Source organism: Netta rufina (genome assembly GCF_964035555.1).
Source record: "Netta rufina genome assembly, chromosome: 4".
In the NCBI taxonomy this organism is placed as follows: Eukaryota; Metazoa; Chordata; class Aves; order Anseriformes; family Anatidae; genus Netta; species Netta rufina.
In genome coordinates, this window is record NC_140127.1 from 37325559 (window position 1) to 37348492 (window position 22934).

At 39.2% G+C, this 22934-nt stretch overlaps 1 protein-coding gene across 1 annotated transcript; it reads left to right on the plus strand.

Moving 5' to 3' along the window:
- Positions 1-150: 150 nt before the first annotated feature.
- On the plus strand, positions 151-19091 carry MGARP (mitochondria localized glutamic acid rich protein; the record flags this gene model as incomplete). The annotated part of the gene is made up of 5 exons (XM_084286503.1): positions 151-325; positions 1003-1106; positions 2200-2302; positions 6915-7166; positions 18862-19091. Exons 1-5 carry the CDS (start codon positions 241-243, stop codon positions 19089-19091), a joined length of 774 nt encoding a protein of 257 aa, XP_084142629.1. The 5' UTR covers positions 151-240.
- Between the last annotated feature and the right edge of the window lie 3843 nt (positions 19092-22934).

A 22934-nucleotide genomic window follows, 5' to 3' on the forward strand; every position in this document is an offset into this window, starting at 1 on the left:
GTGCTGGTGTGAGGCAGCACTCGGAGCCGCACCTGCCATCAGACAAGGGCAGCCAAGGGCGAGAAGCCTCCCGCTGCCCGTCCCCAGCGCCCTTGGCGTTGCGCTGCGTGCTGAGGGGCCGGGCTCGCTGCTCCGCCCGCCTGCGGGGCGGGGCGGGGGCGGGGCGGTGCGGTGCCGGTGCCGGTGCCGGTGCTCCCGCAGTGCCCGCTGCTCGCTCCTCGCTCCGCTACCGCCGCCGCCATGTACCTGTGCCGGGCCGCCTCGCAGGCGCTGGCCGCTCGCCTCAGCCGGGCTCCCTCAGCGGCCGGCCGGCTCCAGCACCGCGGTACGGCTGAGGCGGGGGGACATGGGACGGGGCAGGTGCGGTGGGCGCGCGCGGCGACTGTTGGTGCCGTTGGGACCGTTGGCGCGGGGGCCGTTGGCGGCTCCCCCGCCTGAGGGAGGGGGCGGGTGGTGCTCCCCACAGCCCCGCTGCGTGGGGGCGGCTGCCGAGCGCGGTGTGTGCCGAGCGGGTTGTGTAACGCTGCCGCCCTGCCCCGCCGCCCAGCGCTGGAGGCAGGGTTCGGGTGTGCAGCTAAAGGTCAGCGGCCGGTCCGCAACGAAGCGAGGGGCGTTAAAAGGCAACGGCTGCGGCTTAAAGCGCGCTGCTGGTGTGTGGTACCGCTGCTGATCGTGACTGAATAACACCAGATTAATTCTTCTGATTCTTAGGCAGAGCATGTCTCTGTAGGTGACACCCAGCACCTGGAAGCTGATGCAGGCAGACAGCAGCTAACAGAAAATCTAATGCCCTTAGGAAGACCTCAGCCGCGTACCCCATTCACGTTAGCCACCACACCCCGTTTTAGCCAGTTGTACTAAACACCGCTAAGCTGCATCCCCCAGTTTTGATACAGCTCTGTTGATCATCCCTTCCCATGCAAAGCTCAGACTGCAAAATTCTGCTTTATGATCCTATTTTAGCAGCCATTTTACATCGCTATCAATAACATTTTTTTCTAGCACCGCTTCGCCAGATGTCATCTGGGAGTGTTCCTGGCTCTTCTGGAGAGAACATGATTTACTATCTCCTTGCTGGCGTTGCTGCTTTTAGTGCTTTATTTTATGTAAGTGATTGGCAGCGGAGCTCTCTCTGCTCCGTCATTCTATTCACTGCTCTATCATTCTTAGCTGATGTGGTTTCAGGCGTGTTCTGCATTTAAAAAATATGGTCAGGATGTAAACTCTGTCAATAAAATGTGGTTGTCATAGCATAGAGTTGAAGCAGTTTAACATAAAAATCAGTCCAAGAGAATTAATGGGACAATGTATAGTGCTTGCCTATTTTACTGTTATTTTGATGTGCATGGCTACAGTGATTCTCAGTGGGAAACGCATTTAAAGCCATGTGAAATGAATGTGTCTAAAGACAGAGTAAGGCATCTGTCTCTAACACCTTGCCTCTTCTTGTGACTACGAACATTAAGGACACGCTGCAGAAGGAAAGAGGGATGTGAACCCAGAAGGGGAAGATTATGAACCTGGTTAACTGGGACAATAAGAAGGATATGAATATTAATCACTCAGAAAAAGCACATTGGAGTTTTGTAAACACCAAGTTATTTTCAAACACGTTCAGTAATCATTTTCCACCCTGCCTCTAAATATATTAGTCTCTGTGCTTCATGCCCCTAAAGCCTTTCTTTTATAGCTTTCTTCCCTCGAGATTTGAAATAGTGACTAGCACATCCCAAAGAGGTACAGGTTTCTATCTCCCACAAAATAATCCTCTAAAATGGTAAGCAGCATCTGTTGGTTCAAAATATTATCAGATTGTGTGACTGCATGTCTGAAAGAATTTTAAGTTCTCTTGCAGTCAGCTTTTTGCATACCATAGTTTGTACAAAAATAAATATCTGGCCATATATATATTTTTTAATACTCTGTTCAATTCCTGAAATACTGTATTTTCTCTCTGACATCTACACATTTTGTAAATAGGTAACGTGTAAATATGTTACTGAAGCAAAATAGATTTTTTGGATATTTTTACCTTGCTTATAATAATTTGATATGCCTTTTAAGACAAGCAGTAGTAGCTGTTTGAAACCCTCCCCTTTTCCTTTTTTCCTTTTTTTTTTTTTTGTAATTTTGTAGTTAGCTATTAGTTGACATGCAGATATATTAGTTAGATATATCTTTAGATATGTTCTTTTTCAGACCTACAGAACCGTTGGTTCCTCCCGCAGCAACTACATTGAGCATATGCATATTCTTCAGGAGAGAGCTGAAGGGCGGAAAAGCTCGTACAGGTCAGGCAAGGGTGAGTCGAGCTCTTCTCTTGTTCTCTGGGTACACGAGGATCTGGAGCAGATATCTGGATTATGTAATTGGGCCTTAACCCTGTCCGAGTCCAAGATCTGTGACTGGGAGTAAAGACAAAGGTGTTCTGCTCGGATTTTGGAGATGGGCTTAATGCTTAGGCAGTGGATCTGTCCTGTGATCAACCTGCGGTATCTTTGGATGAAAAGAGCTAATGTGTGAACCATTGATTTTATCTTGGGCATTTTCATTTGATTTACGGAAAGCTTAATGAAACGTGATTGAATGCACGATGCTGTCAAAATCAGTTCTGTTCTTTTGTGTTTTTTTTGGTGGGGATGAGGGGTGGGAAGAGACAATATCTCTTTCTCAGCCGACAGTTTGGCTCCGGGCCACATGTCATCAGGGAATGCAGTTCAATCTTGATGTGTTGAGCTGGGAGAAATATCTATTTATTTATTTAAATATTGTAAATAGAACCTATTTCTTGTCCCACAACTTTGATTTAATCCTTTTCATTTTAGATTTAAATGAAAAACAGACACCACCTAAATGAATGGCAAATCCTTCATGCTTAAATAATTAGACCAAGTTAGTTCAAATACTTGTAGTGGAATGTTGTCTCTGTCTACATCAATTAGTGTTACAATGAAGTTAATCTGAAAGATAGGACCTTGGCAAGCATGGCCTTGCTATGAAAAGCAATTATAAAAATGCCTTGTTCAGGGTCTCTTTATGTTTATTGAGTTATTGCTAGAGCAACAACAAAAAACTTTTAAAAACATGAAGCCATAGCACTTGAAGCTATTCCTTATTTTTTCAGAGGCTGACATCTAGAGAATTGATTTCATGTATTTGCCTCCACACAAAGAATAGATTTGACTAAAGTATGCTGAGTTTAATTTCTTTTTCAATGTGAGAACATGCTTTATATTGTTAGCCTCTAAAATTATTTCTTTAGGAAGTATTCTTCTTGAAGTTCCACAATGTAGCCTTTAGCTTGAAAGCTTTAAAGCTTTTTTTTTAATTTTTTTTTTTAGCTTTAAAATTACAGAACTTAAGATTTTAAATGACAAAATACTTTAATCTCCTTTCTTTTATGCATCTGGAAATAATAAAGGTTTTAAACTTACTCTTTGGATGTTGAGATGGCCACAGTTTTAATGCAATCCTTCCTTGTCCATCAAACAAAAAATCTGATCAGGACCAAAGTACGTATTTCTTCCCAGTGACTTAGCCTTCTGCTGTTCAGGAAAGAAACAAGGGTTATGCCAACGAAGGCAGTCAGAAGAATGCGGTAGCAGTAACAAAACCTTCCAGGCCACTCAGAATGTAGTCAGTATATTCCCCATTTTCTTTGAGGGTTCATTTCTGCAAGGTACTGCCTCTTAACCCTAGGCTACCAAAATGTCTGAGTAGGATACCAAGAGAGTTGGTGGTACTGTTTACCCGTTGAAGGCTATAGTTGTGTTGCCTGAGACGTGGGTAAGAGTAGCCAGTGCTCTGTAACTTAACTGTCAGTTCAGGTACTCTCCAGATATCCCATATCTGATGCCTTGTGCTGCTTGGAAATTTCCATAAATGCAACAACCAATGGCAGATGATTTCATTATTGATAGTAAGAACACTAAAACACGTCTGGGGCCATTCAGTGAAGACATTTGACACTTGTTTTCTATATTGTTTTGGATACTGGACTCCTGGCTAGATGCTCAAGCCGGAGTTTTCAATTGGACTTGAGTGACCAATTCCAATTCACAATACAAAACTACTGTTGAATCAGCTCTTTTTAAATATCCTTCTTCATTCCCAACTGTATCCTCCCCAAAGAGGTTTCTATTCTTACTTTTCCTATGGAATCCTGTATGTGCTTTCTCAAAAAAATTAACATCCCTTCCTCCCCTTTTTTCCTGTGCCCTGCATAGTCACATTTTTTTGTGTATCTTGTCGTGGTGTGTTACCATAGTATTGCTTTTCCCAGAAGTTCCACTGGAGTTTCTTTCTCCACATATTCTTTAGATTCGGTCAAGTCCTTACACTGTTTCACAGTAAGCATTGCTGATAAGAGTGATTAAAAATTAAGTTCTTGAAGTAATCTAATACTTTTTAGGATCACTTAAGTTCAAGCTTAAAATGCCCTGTAAAACAGCGTTGACAATGAAACCAAATGGCAGATAGAAAAGTAGTATGCCAAACAGAATGTTCATGGTGTATTTGCTACCTATCATATGGTAAGAAGAACATTCTAGCTGGAAGAGCTTACTACTAGGGTGCAGCAGATCAGAGAGAGACTCTCTTGATCTAAGTAATTTTCATGGTTTCTCTTTCTGAGGAAAGTTCTCCCCTTGTGCCCAAACCCAAATTGTCTATTACAAAAAACTTCATGCAGCAAATGGTGCTGTCAAAACAAGAGAAACCATCAAATACTATTCCAGGCTTGCTTGTTTATTAGCAGGTTGAAATCATATTTAATGGTATCTTATATAATGATGAAATTAGACCTTTATAAGAAAATCTAATAGCAAATTTTCTGTATTTCTTTTTAACTGAAATCTACTCTCAAATGTAGGGAGGGATTTTAAAAAGCCCCTGGCAGAAGCCTGACTCAAAGTTGCAGTTGGAAATCTGGGACATCACTTGAACTGCAAAATGATGCTTACCTTGTGGAACATTCTACTTGTTTATTTAGCAAATACGAGCTTTGTCTTCCATTTGCTTGTGTCTCCTTTTAACTTATTCTGTATTTCCTCCTTTTCAGCAATGAATTTTCTTTTTACCTTAATGCAAGCTGATTCAATCTTTCTAATCTGTATTCTGCTTTTACACTTTCCAGACTAAAATACAAGGGAAATCTCTTTCCAAACCCGAGGAAGTTAAATACAAACAAAGGACAGTCGTTCACCATTTCACCTACCATGGGATGACTTTATGCCTTCTATTGTAAACTCCATACTTGTGAGACTTTATGAGAAGCACCTATGTTTGCAAGGCCAAACCATATTGAGCTATTACTGAACCTGCTTTGTAGAAGGCAGTTCTGAGGTTGAGAAGCTGGCTGTTCTGAATGAATGCACTCTATATCTGACTGTCCAATAAACTGTACTGAATGCTGAGCTTGGCTGTTAGTCTGTTCTTTGCGTAATCAATGTATTTTTTCTGAAAGATAGCATTCTCTTAAAGGGACATGATCAGGTTGTGGAGTACAAAGCTTTGGTTTGTACTGAACACTGAGCAGACTTGTGTTAAAACCTAAACACAAACAGATGGCTTTCTTATGCCAATGCAAGACTAAGACGTAAAATTGATCTGTTCAGTTTTTAAACAAATATAAAATAATAAAATAAATTCTGACTATGTCTCTTTAAGTTTTTTTCTTTTCCTTTTTCTTTCTCACTTAGTTTACACTGTATTGCAAACTTTATTTCCAGTTCTGTTTTTTCACTTGGTGAGTTGGGTCTAGTAGTAAACTTGCAATGAACACTTGCTATATAACTTTCTTGATCTTAGTGCGTATTTGCATGCTGTTTGTGCATCTTCTCTGCTGTTTTGTGCTGTTTGTAATGACTTGTCTCAGCTGAGTATGAAGTATTGCATGCTTGGGAAAAACTGTGATTTTCAATTTCTAAAGAGTCTGACCCACAGCAGTTAGGCAATTCTTTGAGACAGATAGGACTGTTTTAGGTAAAAAAAAAAAAAAAAAGTTGTAAGTGGTCATATCTCCAGTAAAGTGAACACTGTTCACTTAAAATTCACAATTAATTTTCTGATTTATATACCTCGTTTCAGTAAGGGTCCCTTATCTCATTCAGTCCCACAGGTCTTATCTTTCTTACATGGGTGCTATGGCTCTTGCAGTCCCAAGTATGGTCACAGTGCAGCAAGTATAACGTTAAAGAAAGCAGGATAAACAGGGACAGCAGAATACCTCTGGCAAAGGAGAGCTAAGAGATGGCACAAGACCCATCTGAAAACTAATTCTGTATTGGGCTCTGCCCTATTGCAGCTACTGCCAGCCAAATTAGCCACCTTGAATGTAGCCCTGCACAAAGTGAAGCTGCGCCTCGGAAAGCAGTGCTTCTGAGCTGTGAGCCCGATTGATAATGCAGTACCTAAGAGCTCCCAGGTATGGTGGCAAATGTCTTATTCCCAGTACGGTAACGTCACTACTGGGTGCGAAGAGGAGAAGAATCCTGCTCCCTGTGAGGTCAGAGTCCATTATCACTGGCCTTTTCATCAGAGTAGATTTGGAGCAACACTTGGTCTGGTCTGGTCCCTGTCACATTTTATTTTTATCCTTCCCTGCACCCCCACCTCTCACAGTCACTTGCTTTAAGCCACACTCTTGCTTGCTACACTGAAGCAGTTGTGGAACTTGGTAATTAAGAATATGGTTTCCTTATCTTGTAAACATCTGTTTTTTTGGTGTGACATTAGACAATAGGGGGGAATCATTCTTGATTTATTGACTTGGTTTGTATATTCTGATCTCAAAGCTTAGTTAGCTTCCCATTTTTAAATTTAAATGAGGATGATGGTAAGAAGTAGTTGGGGAATTTGTGTTGCATGCATGCCTTTTATGCTTTCTTCATTTGTATTAAATAAATACTTAAAAGGTGATGAAGAGGAAACAGCTGAAGCTGCTGGAGAAGACATAGCCACGGAAGAAGCTGATGCATTAGCTGCTGCTGGACCTGCAGCACAGGATGAGAGTTCTGGGGTGTCCCCAGAAGCTGGAGGGGAGAGTGACTTACCAGCTGCGGATGCACCCCCTGCTGTGGAGGGAGCACAGCAGGAAGTTGCTGCTAATTCAGAAGTTGCTGCTAATTCGGAAGTTGCTGCTAATTCAGAAGCTGCTGCAGTGCAAGGTTAATTTATGAATGCACTTTTGTGTGTGTGTATATGTTGTGAGTTCTTAAACTCTGCTTCTTAGAACAGAACACAAAGAACAAACACCAGTATTCCTATTGGAGGCTGTCCTGCAGTGAAAGTTAATTCAGTTGTTACCTTGACGTATCATAAGTGTTAAGGTAACAGAACTTTCAAGAAAGTTCATTTAATCAATGTCTCTAAAAGCATGCTGCCTGTGGCACCAGAGCTAGTGTAAAACTAGAAGAATTAAGTTTGTTTTACGACCCCATTCTCCTTCTTCAAGATCTTACGTTAAGGTGAGCAGGTAATGTGATTGGTTAAACAGTTGTTCTGTGAGCAGATTCCTAAGGGTCCACTACTTCACAGGCTGTTCCTAGGGTGTGCACACTAAATATAGCTCTTCTGTCAGTTAACTTCAGTGGAATTGCAAAACAACCAACATGTCACTATGGTCTCGGTCTTAAAGATAGATCAGGTTAAAAATTTCAAAATTCAATAAAACATCAAGCTGGCATTAAACATGAGTCATTTGGAGGCTACATATGCAGCATTTTGAACTCTGAAATATTTTTGTTTACTGTTCCTTTTTAAAATCACGGCAATATAAGTATGCAAACCTATCCATAAGCTGCATAAAACGTAATTTTATAATTTAGTTTGATTTTTTTTTTTTGCAATCAAATTTATTTACTGCTATCCTGTAAGTACAGAGCAATGACTTTTCCTCTTTCCTCATGAATGATTCAATTTAAAATTGGAAGGGATACACACAAAGCAATGGGAATTTCTGTTTAGTAGGAAAGCAGCAAACGCTTGCATCTGGTATGCACAGTTTTTAAAAACAAAGGAAGCAACTGACAAGCCTATGATGAAGGAGAAACTTCACTGAAATTCTTTCATTGGAAAGGAAGACTTCAGTGTGGCTGTACCATGTGTGAAAACCAATGAGAGTATTAAGCTTGACTTAAACATGGAACCTTTATTGCGTGCCAGTGGTTGACTTCTTTTTTGAGAAAACAAATGCGCACTTAACTGCATCTAAAATATGAGTCAAACTGAGTTTACAAGTGTTCTGGCTGCTAGTGTGTGGGGAGGTAATTGTAGTACCTTGGAAGGTATTAGCTGATTCCTGAATTGTACTCCACCTTTTTCCTTGGAGGCTCTATTGAGGTATGGGTGCATCTTAATTGCCTTTTTAACAAAGCAACTTGAGAGGTGGTGCAGCTCTTCAAATGGTTGACTTCTGTGAAAGCTCTATATACAAACGGGATTTAATTCATGTGTGAATGGTTCCTTGTGCTTGTCTGCAAAACAATCCATTAAAAATAACATGTTTTAAAACAATACTTGGTCCAACCTGGTAAATGTAATAATAGCTCATAAAAGTATGAGTAAGTATATTTGTTGTGATTATTACAGTTTACATAAACAAATTAATTATGAGGTAATAATTAAAATACCTACATCTTTAAAAAGAAATCTACTTCTGTAGAATATTTACACTATTTCATTTAGAAAGGAAGCAGTCTGGTGTATGCAAAGTTAGTGAATCAGAGGTATAAATAGAGATTTTTTGAAAAAGTCTTTACCTCTGTTGCTCTACAGAGCAACTGCAAAATTTCATTTTAAGAAGCGGACGCTTTCTTGTATCCCGAAGTGGCTGAATATTCTATTCACAACGCTGATCCATGGATAGTTACTAATTGTTGGGTAGGGTGGGATCTTTGTATGGTAAATATTCTCATCTCTCTTTTGAAGATGAAGCAGCTAAGGCTCTAGAATCTTGCCTGAGAAATGTGTGTACGTGTCTGAGTATCCAATTCCAGACACAGTGACTTTGTGTAGTTGGTTACTATTTTTAGAAGAGCAAACCTGTGCCTTGTTACTGCTCGTGTAGACTGGGAGTCGATGAGGTATCGAGATATTACTGATTTCCTAAATCTATTTTCTCAGGCAACATACTGAAAAACCAGCACTAGAACAGAGCTTCTGTTGCATAGACATTTATGAGGGCCATCTCCTCTGTCAAATCTTGCTGCAGCAATTATTCTTTGCTGAGTGGTAAGCTGGCAGAAAGAAACCTGTGAGACGTAAAATTGTTGAGAGACTTCTGCTTGTTGTTCCAGCCATCTTCCTTCCAACCTCTCATCAGGAAATTACATGTTAGCAAGAACGTGTCGTGTCAAGCAGCAGCACTTGTACTTCACCTCAGCGATTACTCGTGTCCGAGGCAAGGGAGTGCCCAATCTCTTTGGCATTTCCGGGGTGTTAAAACTTGGGATCTGAGAACAGTTTTCTGGTGCAGCTGGTCACTATTAAAGTCAATTTTAAATAATCGTTCCTAATAGTTGTGCCTAAGCCAAGGACGAACGGTGTGAATCCCATAAGCAGTTCATGTGAGGTTCCTCCTCTGGGGCTGTCCTGCCTTGGCTGCAGTGTAACCTGAATCCTGCGGTGGGAGGCTGCAAGGTCAGCGGGGCCGCCTGTCACCAGGTCACCTTAGCATGCCATGCATCCGCGCCTCTCATTCAGGCCCAGCCTGCAGTAGAACAGCAGGGAGTCTGAGGCAGTTCTTTCCTCAGACCTCCAAGGAGCTGACAGATGCCTCTGGCTCTTGACCTCGTGAAGGCTTTAACAAGCAACACACAAAAGCTTAAAGAAGTATCCCTTTCCTACAAGCCAGTTTCAATCAACAAAATATTTTAAATATAAGAAGATAGTATTGTGAGCCAGAAGTTTTCTTCTCTGTATGCACTTTGTCCAGAGTGTTTACTTGCAATAAGCAGCTACTTGTGAATTTAAAATGTTTTCTTTTATCAAATTAAATTTAATTTAAATTTAATTAAATTAAAATTTTATTTATTAAAAATATTCTGGAAATACCTTTCAGTTCCGTATTTAATAGTCGATCATTTATGGTTTTCTCTTCATTTAGAGAAAAAGTGTCTGCACTTTTACTAAGGCAGAGAAGTATTTTCTCTCAGAATAGACAAGGGAAATATAGATTTAAGTTGAAAAAGAATACTTATTTAAATAACTTTTATTAGTTTTGTAGGTAGCTAGATACTACTTCTGCAGATGAAGGTGCAAGTATTTTTTATTACCATCACACCTCTACTTTCTCAAATGCAACTGATTTTCTTAATTTATAAAGCTTGCTTTAATATATTTGGAAGTGTAAAGTAGACAACAAATGGACATTCATCTCAAGCTCAAGCATGCATAGATACATATGTATGTATGCAAGTAAAATGAGTGAGCATCTATGGATGCTCAAAAACCACAAAACCTTGGATATAGGTACTTAAACAGGGTCATTTCAATTTTAGAAAGCTAATTATAGTTGCACTTGGCTGAAATTTTCTCTTTGCTTCAATTTATGCAATTGACAACTCAGTATTAGTATCTGGAATTTTGTTGTTGCTAAAAAAAAGTATTGTGTGACACTGTTACTCTAAATTCTGTTTTCCTGTGCTTTTTCTATTACTTGAGCAATTGCACTGTCACTCTTGGTTACTGCCTGATGCTGGTAAGTTTCATGCTGTTTTCCTTTTAGTGTACACTGTGTGATGATAAATAAAGATCAGTTAGTCCTCAGATAGAACAAATGCTATAAAATTCACAGATTGGCAAGAGACTATTTGGATTCAGCAGAGTTGTTGCATTAGCGACTGTCTTAGTTTGTTGGATTGCTGCTACAAACTTTGTTCCAACTCTGGTTTTGCCATTATCAGCTGGAATAGCAAAACCAATTAGCTCAAAGCCATTTGCTCGTAGACTTCCGTGGTGTAGGTTCCTTTCTAATTTTGCAAGTAGTGAAGAACACGGTCTCTTCTCCATTTATTATTTCAAACACTGTTCTTCCCTGACTGGATTTAGGAGGGGTGAGTAACTAGGTTTGGGGAGGATTAGTGTGTGAATGTGCCAGTGTTTTCTGTGTTAAGCTTTGAATGACATTATAATGCCAGCTGTCTGCAACCTAGAGAAACAAATGTAGGCTGTGCTGGGCAGGAGTTACTGCTTTCCGGACAGAACTCTTGCTGACCCCATCACACAATGATGCCAAGCAGATAAAAACACCCTACGTGACCAGTGCACGTTGGTTTTGCTTGGTAAGTTACCAAACTCTGGGTGCGTACTCAAATGCCTTCTGATCTGCGCTGTGACACTGGCAGTATTTTGATATTGCTGAGAACTCCTCAGTGATTGCTCATACTTAGTCAGAGGTTTTCATAACGATGTTGCTCAGTAGAACAAATGCATCCTCCCAGTCATTTGTTTGTATGAGATGTAGGAAGGAGGAAAAGCTGTTCTACCTGCAGCTCTTTACGACCTTAAAGTCGTGTTGGGGCAGGATGCAGCATGGATAGGGCTGGACAGACCTTAACTACTACATCACCTGTCAACAGTTGGAGCTTGGGAAAGTCACTACACTGGTACTCTCCCTGCAGCCCTCATCCTTGCCTGTGTAAATCAGAAGCATCTCCTAACAGGCCTACTGTTTGCCATTTTTATACATATGGCATTAAATGGGTCTGTAGATAGAGAATGTTGTGACACAAGACAAATAGAACGAGGGAAAGTATTCCTCTCATCTGACTAAATTAGTGCTTAATTGTCAACTATAATAACGATTTTCTATTTAGAATCTCCTTTTAGAAGATTTTTTTTTCTCTTCATTGGTTATACTGGATGAAGTGAGCTAAATTAGGCTTTAGAAAATAGAATTATGTGAATGTTATCCTACCGGGGCAGCATCTATGTCCATGGAACTACTGTTGGCCATTTCTGCTTCATGTTTGTCCCTTTCTCGATCTGTCCCTTGGGCTGCTGTGTTTATTTTCCATTCTTTTGATTGCCATATATCGGCCACTGTTCTCTTATCTCTTTCTCCTGTTGTTCTTTCATAAAACTGAGCTTATAGATGCGTCATCATAGCATAAACAACTGGAAAAATCTGTGGGATGAATATGAACAATGTTTAGAAAATAATTCTGTAGAAGCTGTGAGTATCTGAAGACATGAGCTGGTAAACAGAAAGACTGTTCAGTTTTGATCACCTCAACCGAACAGAGACTTTTACAGCATGCAGTAAGTGGCGGTTCCAGTAAAATGGAAAAATGCTAGTAATTCCCAGCCAAGGGTGCAAACAAATAAGTGTGTGAGAACTGCATAAAGTAACTGTCTTCCTGTTTGTCTACTATAGAACGAGGGGACAAGTAATCACTAAAGGAATATTAGAGCTGATGAAATGGCATAAAGTGAATAATGTATAAATGGTTTTCACCACTAAGGAGAAAATGGAAGTACTGATTTTACTAATAAAATATTCATAACTCCACATCAAGAATAATAATAAAAAAAAAATACAATTTGAAAAATAACTTTCTTTAAATTGGAAAGCAAGGACTTACATTGGTCAGTCTACACTGTTAGCATTCACTTCATGTTATATACTAATACGTGTGTTACTTGAATGTGTTCTGTAAATACAGCATGTGGAGGAATACTGTTAGTGTCCTGCTTTAGAGAAAATGGCATGAGTGACATCTTTTTATTCCCCAGTGGTGACAGTGCAAACCAGCACTGGGATTTTTGTATTAATTTTTGGCCAGTGTTTCTCACTGCAGAGAGAAACTTCTTTTTCCAAAACCAACAACTTTGGTTGCCACTTGGGCAACCGTCTGGCATGGGTAAAACCTATCCAGGATCTAAGGCAGCCAGGTACTCCCGCCTTTTGTGATCTATTTTGCAACATCTCACATATGCATTCTTGAGTTACTTTAAGATGTGTCAGATTTTAAATGAATTCTACTTCACTGCAAGATTCTCACGAGCAGTTCTTTAAACTAAGAACAGGGAACGTTTTGCTCTGCCTATCTTAATGTTTCAGGGGACACCCTAGAAACCTGCAGTGGAGCTTAATGGGGAGAAGCTTTACACCCAAGGACTGTCCATAGAATACTGTTTCCTATTTTCAGTTATTTGATTTTTTTTTTTCCTTTGGAATTACTTTGTGACATTGGTTATGTTATAGGTAGCTTGAAATATCAAAGCCTTTTTTGGTATTTTGGTTTGTGTGCATTCTGTGGCTCCAGGCAGATTCCATTCATATTATGCTGGCTATCTGGTATTATTTTAGCTTTATAAAGCCAAATTCTTCTGCAAAGAATATTTTCAGAAGTAATTGAGCATGACTTTCTGCATGAAAGATACCGGTCTCATCTTGACTGTTCAAAGCAAAACACAAACATGACATGAAAAATACGTCTGTAAGTGAAATGATTCACTCAGAAAAGTACAAATTTTTAAAATGTAATTTAAAAATATTTTTAAATGGAGGAAGTGAATGTCAGTTGATTTTTTTTTTCTAACCAAAATACACATTTTGTTAAAATGAATCAAAAGATTAGGATCAAAGAACAGGGAACATTTACAGCTATCCATATTTTTTGCAGCTAAGAACATTTAAAGCTATCCTACACTAGGATAGGTATAAATGTATTAGTAGGGAAATGCAAAACTGGGGAAAAATGCAGGCTGCCTCTACTAAGAAGGCTGTAGCTATCTTATATGGTCTTGTTATGAAACTTCCAACCTGAGGGAAAAAAAATCTCCACGTATCCCCAAGCAAGGGAAAAATTGAATGTAACTTTCTTTTTAAAATCAGGAACACCTCTCTTCTCCATGTATATTGTGCATAGGAAAAGCATGCTTAAGAAAATGCTTCAAAAATACACAGTAAAATGTAAAGTCTTGTTTATTATATTCTTCTATTTTACAAGATTGTATAATTACAACTGCTGGCTATTTGTTTGGTCATCTATAAATTGTTATCCCTAGATGTCAAGAATGATCAACAGGTTTCAACACTAAAGCACTCTGTACGAGGAGAGCACTCCGAAGCAATGCTGAGTCAACTGGCCAAAGGTAGTGAAAGTTTGGCTGTAGGAATGAAACTGAATTCCTGGAGTGCCCCCCACTCTCCAACTGTTTTTTTTTGTTTTAAACTTGGACTTTTCTTTTTTTCATGCCGCTCCTAACGTGTCAGTCTCCTCTATTTGTTCGTCTTAAGAGGAGGGTGTATTTCTTCACAAGGTAAAGTCCTTCACATGCATGAGGAAGGAGGACAGCAGTTCTTTCCTTTTTCAGATAACTTCTTTCTACGTGTAAAATGTTTTGTTTTGTTTTTCTTAGCAATTAATTGTTAACTGCTACTTTAGTGGAAGAAGACCTAACCCTCACATTAACATGGTTGATTTTCTTGAATTGCTGCAAGGTTTAAACTTTAGTTTAAGTTAGTACTAAAAAAGACTTCTGCTTTTTGCTTTTTTTTTTTTTTTTCTCTAAAAAATAAAAAAAAAAAGTTTTGCTTCCAGAGTAGTTCACACTTGCACACTAGACAGGGGAGTCAGACTTCTCACTTCTGACTTTCTGAGTTCACCTCTTGACAATACTGACATTACAGGAGATGAGTGCAGTAGGTAAAGAAGTTAACTTTGTTTTTAATTCTCATTGATTTCATATATCTTACTATTTTTTTTCAGGAATTGTTACAATGAAACCTGACAGGAAATAATACGTATGCATTTGACCATTGTTGGTTTGGTTTGTTAGCTTTCAGGCATGGTATGTGGTATGAAACGCAATATGGAAAATTCAGCTTTATGAACACTGAACTCTAAAACCTGACAATATCTCCCATGCAGAAAGTGCTATCAGAAACATTATCATTTACAAAAACATTGCAGGAGCCATGTTCTTAGCAGATTTCAGATGAACTTATCAGTGCCCACTCAGCTTGTGCCATCCCTCCCTTTCACCTGCCTGCTTCAGGACCACACTATAGCATATTTTTTGCCACGTGGCGGGACACAACTGCCAAGGGAAGTTGGTTTGACCTCAGACTGGAACTCTTGAGTCCCAGACAAAAGTCCAAGTTGATCCTGCTTGAAAAGTCCCTCAGGACAGTTTTAAAGCTTGTTTAAAATGCTTCAAAGATTTGGGGGATGATGCTATGCAAGCAGTAGGATCTGGGTTCTGAAAGTGCATCTATATGTTGTTGTTATTAGCAGGAGAAAATCAATCTATGTGTGTTTTTTGCTGATTTTTATTTTTTATATTGTTAGCTGGAGCAAACATCAGTCATAGAGGTCATACAAGTCCCTGCTTATCATGCTTTGTTCTGCAGGGAGAATGCTGAGCTCACTAATATTAAGACAATCAATGGAAAACCATGAGAATGCAGAAATGCAATGGATTTGGAATGTTTTCTGTTCTATTCTGAATGCAGAAATGTACAGTCCTGCTTTCTCAATGCTAGAGCTTGTAGCATTTGTAAGAGTAACAATTGTATCCTTAGAGATTGCAGGAATAAATATTTTACAAAGGAAGAAGCTTTTTTTCACTGAAATTATAGGAATACAGTTTTCTAAAAATTATACTGCTGGGTGGAACTGGATGTTGGACATAGTGCCTATAAGCTACTGGAGCTTCCTAATGCTGCTGCCTTGTCTAAAACCAAAACAAGCTAATTTCCTTTTGTCCATAAAATCAATTTCCTTTTTTATATTTACTTAACTTAAAACAGATGGGCTTTCATAACATAACTAGTTTGGTATTGTTTGGTGCATGTTTAATGTGCAGCTGGTTCTTGCCCAGTCATGTTTCTGCATGCACAATTTGGAAGGGCTTATTTTATCTTGAAATGGTTATCTTGTAAAGCAAAGGGAGCTAAAACCCACTTAAAAGTGCATTTAATTATCTTAGGCAAAAGTAGGGGATATTTTTGTTTGAGTTCAGTGTTACACTGAAGCAATGGATATTATAAAGGTGTTGAGTTCTGTACTGATGGTTGTGTAGTGACATCATGCCAGTGGTTCAAATATCCTGAGGTCTTTGTACTCTCTAAATTTTCAGTATGTTATAATCCCTTTGAACACTTTCAGAACAGCTGTTAATGCAATATGTATAGCCTGGCTACTTGCTGGTAAACATGATTAGTTTGATTTCTCTGAGGCTTGAAGTTCTTCTCTGTTAGCTTTTGTTGGAAGGACTAGAAAGCTAAGCTCCTAATTCAGATCTTCAGGTGCAATAGTAGAATGCTAAAATTATGAAGTGTACAGCTTCTGTAGAGTAATACATCCTACAAAGATTTGGGACAGGAAAAAGCACTGAATGAAACTGTAAAATTATGAAATCATTAACTGCAGTGCTGCTAATGCATGATGTGCTTGTTTTTTTGTTGCTGCTGTTGTTGGTTGTTTTGTTTGTTATCTACAGAATTAAGAAAAAAAAAAACTCGTGAATACAGAAAAACTAAGAATATCAAGAGCATTGCCATTTTTAGATTTTACGTTATATGGGTTGGGGTTACAGTCATTTAAGACTAATTTGACTGGAACACTTCAAAGAGGTGTTTTGATGAAGACGTTAAGGAGCTGACGTAGTATTGTATAATATTTATAAGAAAGCAGCTGGGCATTCAGTGGAGAGCATTATACAAACAGTACTTAAATAACATGTGTCTTCACTGCAGAGAGGCAGTTACACAAGGCAGATTATTTTCAGTCAAAGCATGTAGAAATCACCAGAAAGCTCACATAAATAGAGAAAATGGGTCACAGTCATCGCTGCACAAAGACATATGGGGACTTTGGAATTTCAAACTGATCAGCCTTCAGAAAATTACACAATCAGTTACGATGCTATAACACCTCTATGGCTCTATTTGAAAAATGAGCTTAAATCTTGTGGAATTGTAGAACTAACAAAAGTTAGAAGTGATTTCAATACACCCTCTATTCCTCTATTAACTTCTACAGAGCTTCATGACAGGCTTATTATCAGCTTCATGAAAACTCAATGGACAGAGAAGTGCTTCCAAGGATTATGAAAAACGAGTCATCACTGTACCTGGCACAGGTTAAAATCTTATTTTATGTAGCGTTACTGCAGTATTGTACATAGAACAACAGAGATGTTAGACAGCACTGAAAAAAATACGAAAAGCATGCAGATAAAAATAAATAAATAATAAAAAACCCCAAGCAAACCCACTGAGATTAAATTAATATTTAAGGAAACAAAAAGGAGAAACTCCTGAACTTCTTAATGCTTTGTGCTGTTAGCTGATCAATAGAAGAGGGAGATGCGATGGACCCTGCTGTAATCTGTAATGCCCTTCACAGGCAAGGGACTGTGTCACAGACCCGATTCTGCAAGCAGAGGGTGACTTGTTCTCAGATTGCCAGGTAATCATTAAACTTCGTTTGCCCTGGGATCACAGGAATTCCCTAGAACAGGGAAAAATGTGTTTATCTTGTGAGCGGAACACTGCATTTGTTCCAAGACTGAGCTGTGTAAAAACCACTAAAAAATAGAGACTTGTTTTGGAAGGTCAGATTAACATGCAAAATAGCAGTCATGGTTATGGAGTTGTACAGCACCATGTTCAGGTTGATACCATTTTTGTATGATATTTTGGCAATAGTAATAGGAAGAAAGCACACTGAAATTCTCTGAAAACTGGTAGATGATCAATATCAAGTTGAACAACAAAAACCACATTCAAAGACCCTTCTTGATCTGTATGCATCTTTGACTGTAAAGAACATGTCACGTCACCATGCTGAACCGAATGATAATAATGTAAGAGCAGACCACACAGAATGGCTTATTACCTTTTTTACCTTTTTTTTCCCTAAGTTTCTAACTGTAACAACAGAGAGAAGCTAAAATCTTGTTAGGTGTTTAATAATTTTCCATACATGTTCTGATGTAAAGTACAGTTTTATCAGGTTGCTGTTGGGCAACTTTCAGTTTAATATAGACATGTCAAGAAAGCCGTGGTGATAGCAACAGAATTACAAAGTGAACAGGATTTATTTTCATGGTGCATTTTCATGGTGCTCAGAACTACAGATGACACCTAGTAGCTTGTCATAAATGCAATAAGGAAAAAAAACCTGCTAAAATGGTCTTCCTGGGCTAGTCTGAATCTTTGCTAGAGATAGTGTCTGGAGCAATAGATAATGAGTGGTTTAAACTGCCCCAGCTGATGCAGCCAGGAGCTGAAAGGAGCACTTCAGTTGTGGCATCAAAAAGGTTGCTCCTACAAAATTCTGTCCATGTGCACTCAAAGACTGAGTGTGAACACCACTCCAATTTCCAAGGAGGGAAAGCACTAGCTAGAGTTTTCGGTATTAAGCAGGGACAATTACTCACAGGTTTTCAAAAATGCAAAGCCTAGGTTAGAAGAATATGAGAAGAGACATTTTGCTTGAGTAACATTTTAAAATGTGATGTGTTTGGTGTCCCTGTAGAATGCAGATACACAGATACACTAATAAATATGCATCAGGAGATAAAATCTGTAACTGTAAGAGAATACACAGTTTGGAGAACTTGTACCTTTTCTTTAGGACATAAAAACATCTCGTGTTTATAGCTTTCTGCCCCAGGGCTAGGAAGAGTCAGATATTAGTTGTGATATTTCCTGGAATTCCACTTGCAAAAGTGTATTTGCATGATAAGATTTAATCATCTCATAGACTCTGTTGCCTCCAATTACTTCCAGCATGTATGTTAGGCAGGTACTTCACATTTTGTGAGTTGTGACTGCTTTCCCTCATTTGTGCTGGTGAATGGACAGGAAAGACAAGACAATTATCTCTCTGATTTGATTCATAGAAACTGTGAGTGAAGTCTTGGATGTTGCAGCTTCTTCTGACCATGAGGAAAACTTAGACAGTGTCGAGGAAGGAGTAGCCTCAGCAGCTCAAGAGATGTCTGACACAGCCTCAAGGAACCAGGACGCTGATGCTGAGGAGTCGGGGCAGACTTCAGAAGGTGCAAGAGTACAGCTGGGTCTGAAACCTTTGGTCTGTGAAAACCACCGGTGGCAGCTTGCACTGAACTAGCTGCAAGAGCATGCAGAACTGAAGAGACACAATGTGTCTGCTGGTGGTGACTGCGTTCAGCAGTGTTAGCAGAAAATTTAATGTTGAAGTGATTTGCTATGCATTAGAAATGGGTGCCAGTAGGTGGGCCGTGGAGGCATTTTGAGCTCAGTGCCCTGCCAAGTGGCTAGACATACAGTCCAGTAAAAACATGAAACTCTGCCTTTTACTCTATGTGATGTAACACTTTTTCTTTAAAAAGTCTGACTTCATTTGAAAGATAGAATTTTCTTAAATTACACTGCTGTATAGAAAAATGTAGAAAATGATATTTATAAGCCTTACAATGTTTCAGTACAGCTATAAATGATTCATTCTTATATTGCTCTTGAAGTTGAACAATATAATTGAATGCAAAGAAAAATGTGTGTTAAAATCAACATCACAGAGATTTTCAGTTTGGCTGCTAACTCTTTTACAATTAGATATAAACAGTATAAAGAAAAATGTCTGTATACCAGATATGACTTTGAAAATCATATTCCTTTAGTCCAAAAGACCCTTCTTATTTGTAGCTGAGTAAGTTGTTTCCTTTTCTTCTGCAGGTATACCATACAATGTTTCTCACTAGCATTTTGTCTCCATTTGCAGTTTCTGTGGACAAGGAGACACCCGAAGAAATTGCTAAGGAACCCTAAAGGTACACAGTGCAATTGCAGCATTGAGGTTTCCTGCAATTCACCTTTCTGTTTTTTTTGGGTAGTGGCAAATGCAGGATGTGGCAAGTCTGCATGTGCACTCTGATGGTGAATTGGTATTTCCACACGTAACAAGTGCACTGTAAAAAAGAACTTAACTGAAGCATTTCTTATTGGTTAGGAACATCTTTTAGAGGTTAGGGAGCAAAACTACCAATTGCCACACCGGTTATTTATTTGTGTCTTTAGCTTAGTTCCCTGCAAACTGGATTAAGACCCAAGAATTATGGTTCTCTGCAAGGCCAAATTTGTTCTTTGGATGCTGATTTCAATTACAGAGATACTAGTCTTCTGGGATATTATGCTATACAAGTGACCCGCCTTTTATTTTTATTTTTTAAAGACATTTTTCAAGATCAAGCTCTCTGCACTTTTAGTTTGTGCTAGGGGAAAATATCGAGTACAATATTGTTACTGGTTCTGATCCATCAGGCAGCTCCTCCTGAAATGTGTGACTGATAGCCTTCAACTAATTGTTGCAGTAGACTGGGATTAAGGAATACTTAGATATTATCAGTTGGACGTATTACTTCATAGAATAAAACATTTTGTCTGAGTTTTATTATTCTGTGTGACCCCCTTTCCAAAATGGACTGTAAGATGGTGAGAGAACCCTAAGGGGAAAGAAATTGATTGATAGATTGGCTGAGAAATGAACATGAAGCTTGGTAGAAAAGACACTAATTAGAATAGAGACAAATGAAAGCTAAGCAAATAAACCTTTCAGGTCAGGAATTCTCCACCCACATTATTTTTACTTCCAGTTAACAATTCATGCATTAATTCTTGGAGCACCAGTGCAAGAGGAGAAGGAAACAGAGCAAAGAAACTTTGATTTTTCACTGTGTCCTCAAAATGTATGGTGTATGTCTATGAGCACTTGAAACATAATGGCACGGTACTATGAGTCGGCCTCAAGTGCAGGTTTACTTATTCCATCATCCACTGCAATATAAATTATCTTAATGCCTCTTATCTTCATTTGATAAGAGGTAAATGCTATCCTTAAGCTGCATTAGTAAATAAACCAAATGTCTTGGGTCTTTTTACATGTTGTTTTAGCATTTGAAACTAAGGAAAAAAATAAAACCAATGCCAACATTATAAAATAATTTACATAATACTTGTGTAAAATGTTCCTCTACCAAATACAATGTCTGTATTTTACTGGGAATTATGGTATGAAGGGGAACATATATGTAATGAATATGGGTGAGATGTGCAGAAAAGCTGAAAGAGTGTGCTTCTCAAAGCTGCTGGTTTTGCTCAAAATGAAAGCTACGGGCACCTGAGGACATCACATCAGAAAGCCAAGATACCAGGAAATTCTCTCCACTCTGGGACACACAAATGCGATGACATAAAGAAAGTAATAGGGGTAGGAATTGATTTGTTTGTTTGTTTTGTTTTCCTGTTAACGTCTTGCAACCCTAAATTGTTGCACTGTTATTCCAGTTCACTTTCTATAAAATACTAGTTAGTCAGCGAAGGGGTACAAGTAGTAGTAGTGGATGAAATCCTCAGTTCAAGCCTTGAATTGATGCTGAGAGCTTGTCTGAGTAAGAACTCACTGTTCCCCTTAATTTTCAGGGTATAGCAGTTATTCTGTGTGTGGCTCTTGGCCCCATACTGACACTGCTATGAAGCTACGTATATCAGTAATCTCAACAAACACAATTGCTTTACCTCATGCTTAAAGTTAAGTGACTATTTGTAGACATAAGGCTTAGTGAATCTGCCCAGCATGCAGGGGAAATCATTGACACCTGGGCAACGTGGCTGAAGATGAGGGATTCCTTGAAATTGTACTTTATAGCAGAACAAGTTTTTACAAGCCATCAGATAAGTATGATTTACACAGCAGTAGCGTTTATATGCTGCAATCACTTAACTGATAACCTGCAGTCAAAACTACGGTGCGTGTTGACAGTTCCAGAGAAACAGGCCTGCTGAATGAAGTCTGTTGCTAACATCATTTACTGATGCTCCCTCTAAAACACTTTTTTTTTTTCTTTTCCCCAGTGAGCGGCACTGAAGCCCTTGAAAAGTTCGATGGAAATATTTGTGGCAATCAACCAGCCGATTCCTGTGTGAAACCTCATACTCCTCCCTGAAGATGCAAAACAATCCGTGCAGTTCATCACACCGCACGCTACTTACTAGGACCAGTATTCATTGCTGCAGCAGACAACCTAATACAATTTAAGTTGGCTAGGCAGACACTTATTCTGCAATTAACATCTCTGCTTTAGAAAGTAGCACCTGGTAACAAGTGTCAAAGTACCACCCAGCATGTAACGATAGCTAGATGTACCAAGAGAAGCAGTAGGCATAACTAAATCCATGTCAGGTGAACTTGTTTTAGCTCTTAGCTGTCTAGGTGTTTACTTTGATTTCCTCCTTTTGGTCCAAACTGTGGTGCACAATTATACCATTGTAACATTCCACATGGAGTGAAAAGTTCTAACTAAGCTAAAACCTTATAAAACTCCCTGGTAGTATTTTTACATTGGGTCACAGGGGGAAATATTAACCTTGTTTGCTCCTAAGATTTGGATTTGCAATTTTTACCATAGGACATTTGGCTGTACGAAATCTGATTTTCCTCCTGTGTGAACATTGTAGATGCTATCCTTCCTTGCACAATAGTAGCCAGGAGAAAACATTTGTAAAGCTTCTGCTCTGAGAACAAGAACTGTGTGCACACAGTAGCAATAAGGACTTTATGGCAAATCACAGAAACAAGGAAAATCAAAGTAACGCTGGCTGGAGCTACCACGCTTGATCCAAGTGGTGGCTCCTGCCCTGGGGGTGCTGGGCCCCGTTCCTCCCAACCCTCGTTCAGCTTGCTGTAGTCTTCGTGTTGTTCTGTCTTAGCAGCGACATTGCAGCGGTGGCATAACATGATGGAGGATTGAGAGAACGCTCCCGTACGAACCAGGAGCAACTCAGGCTCTGGTTAAACTCCTCTGAGAGCTGGCAAGTGGCCAGCAAAATCCCCAGGGAAGGCTACGGCAGAGGTGTTCAGATGGACAAGGGTTCCTAGGGGCTAATGAAGAGCAGAATGGCTATGGAAGCTCAGAACAAGCTGTTATCTGTCAAAATA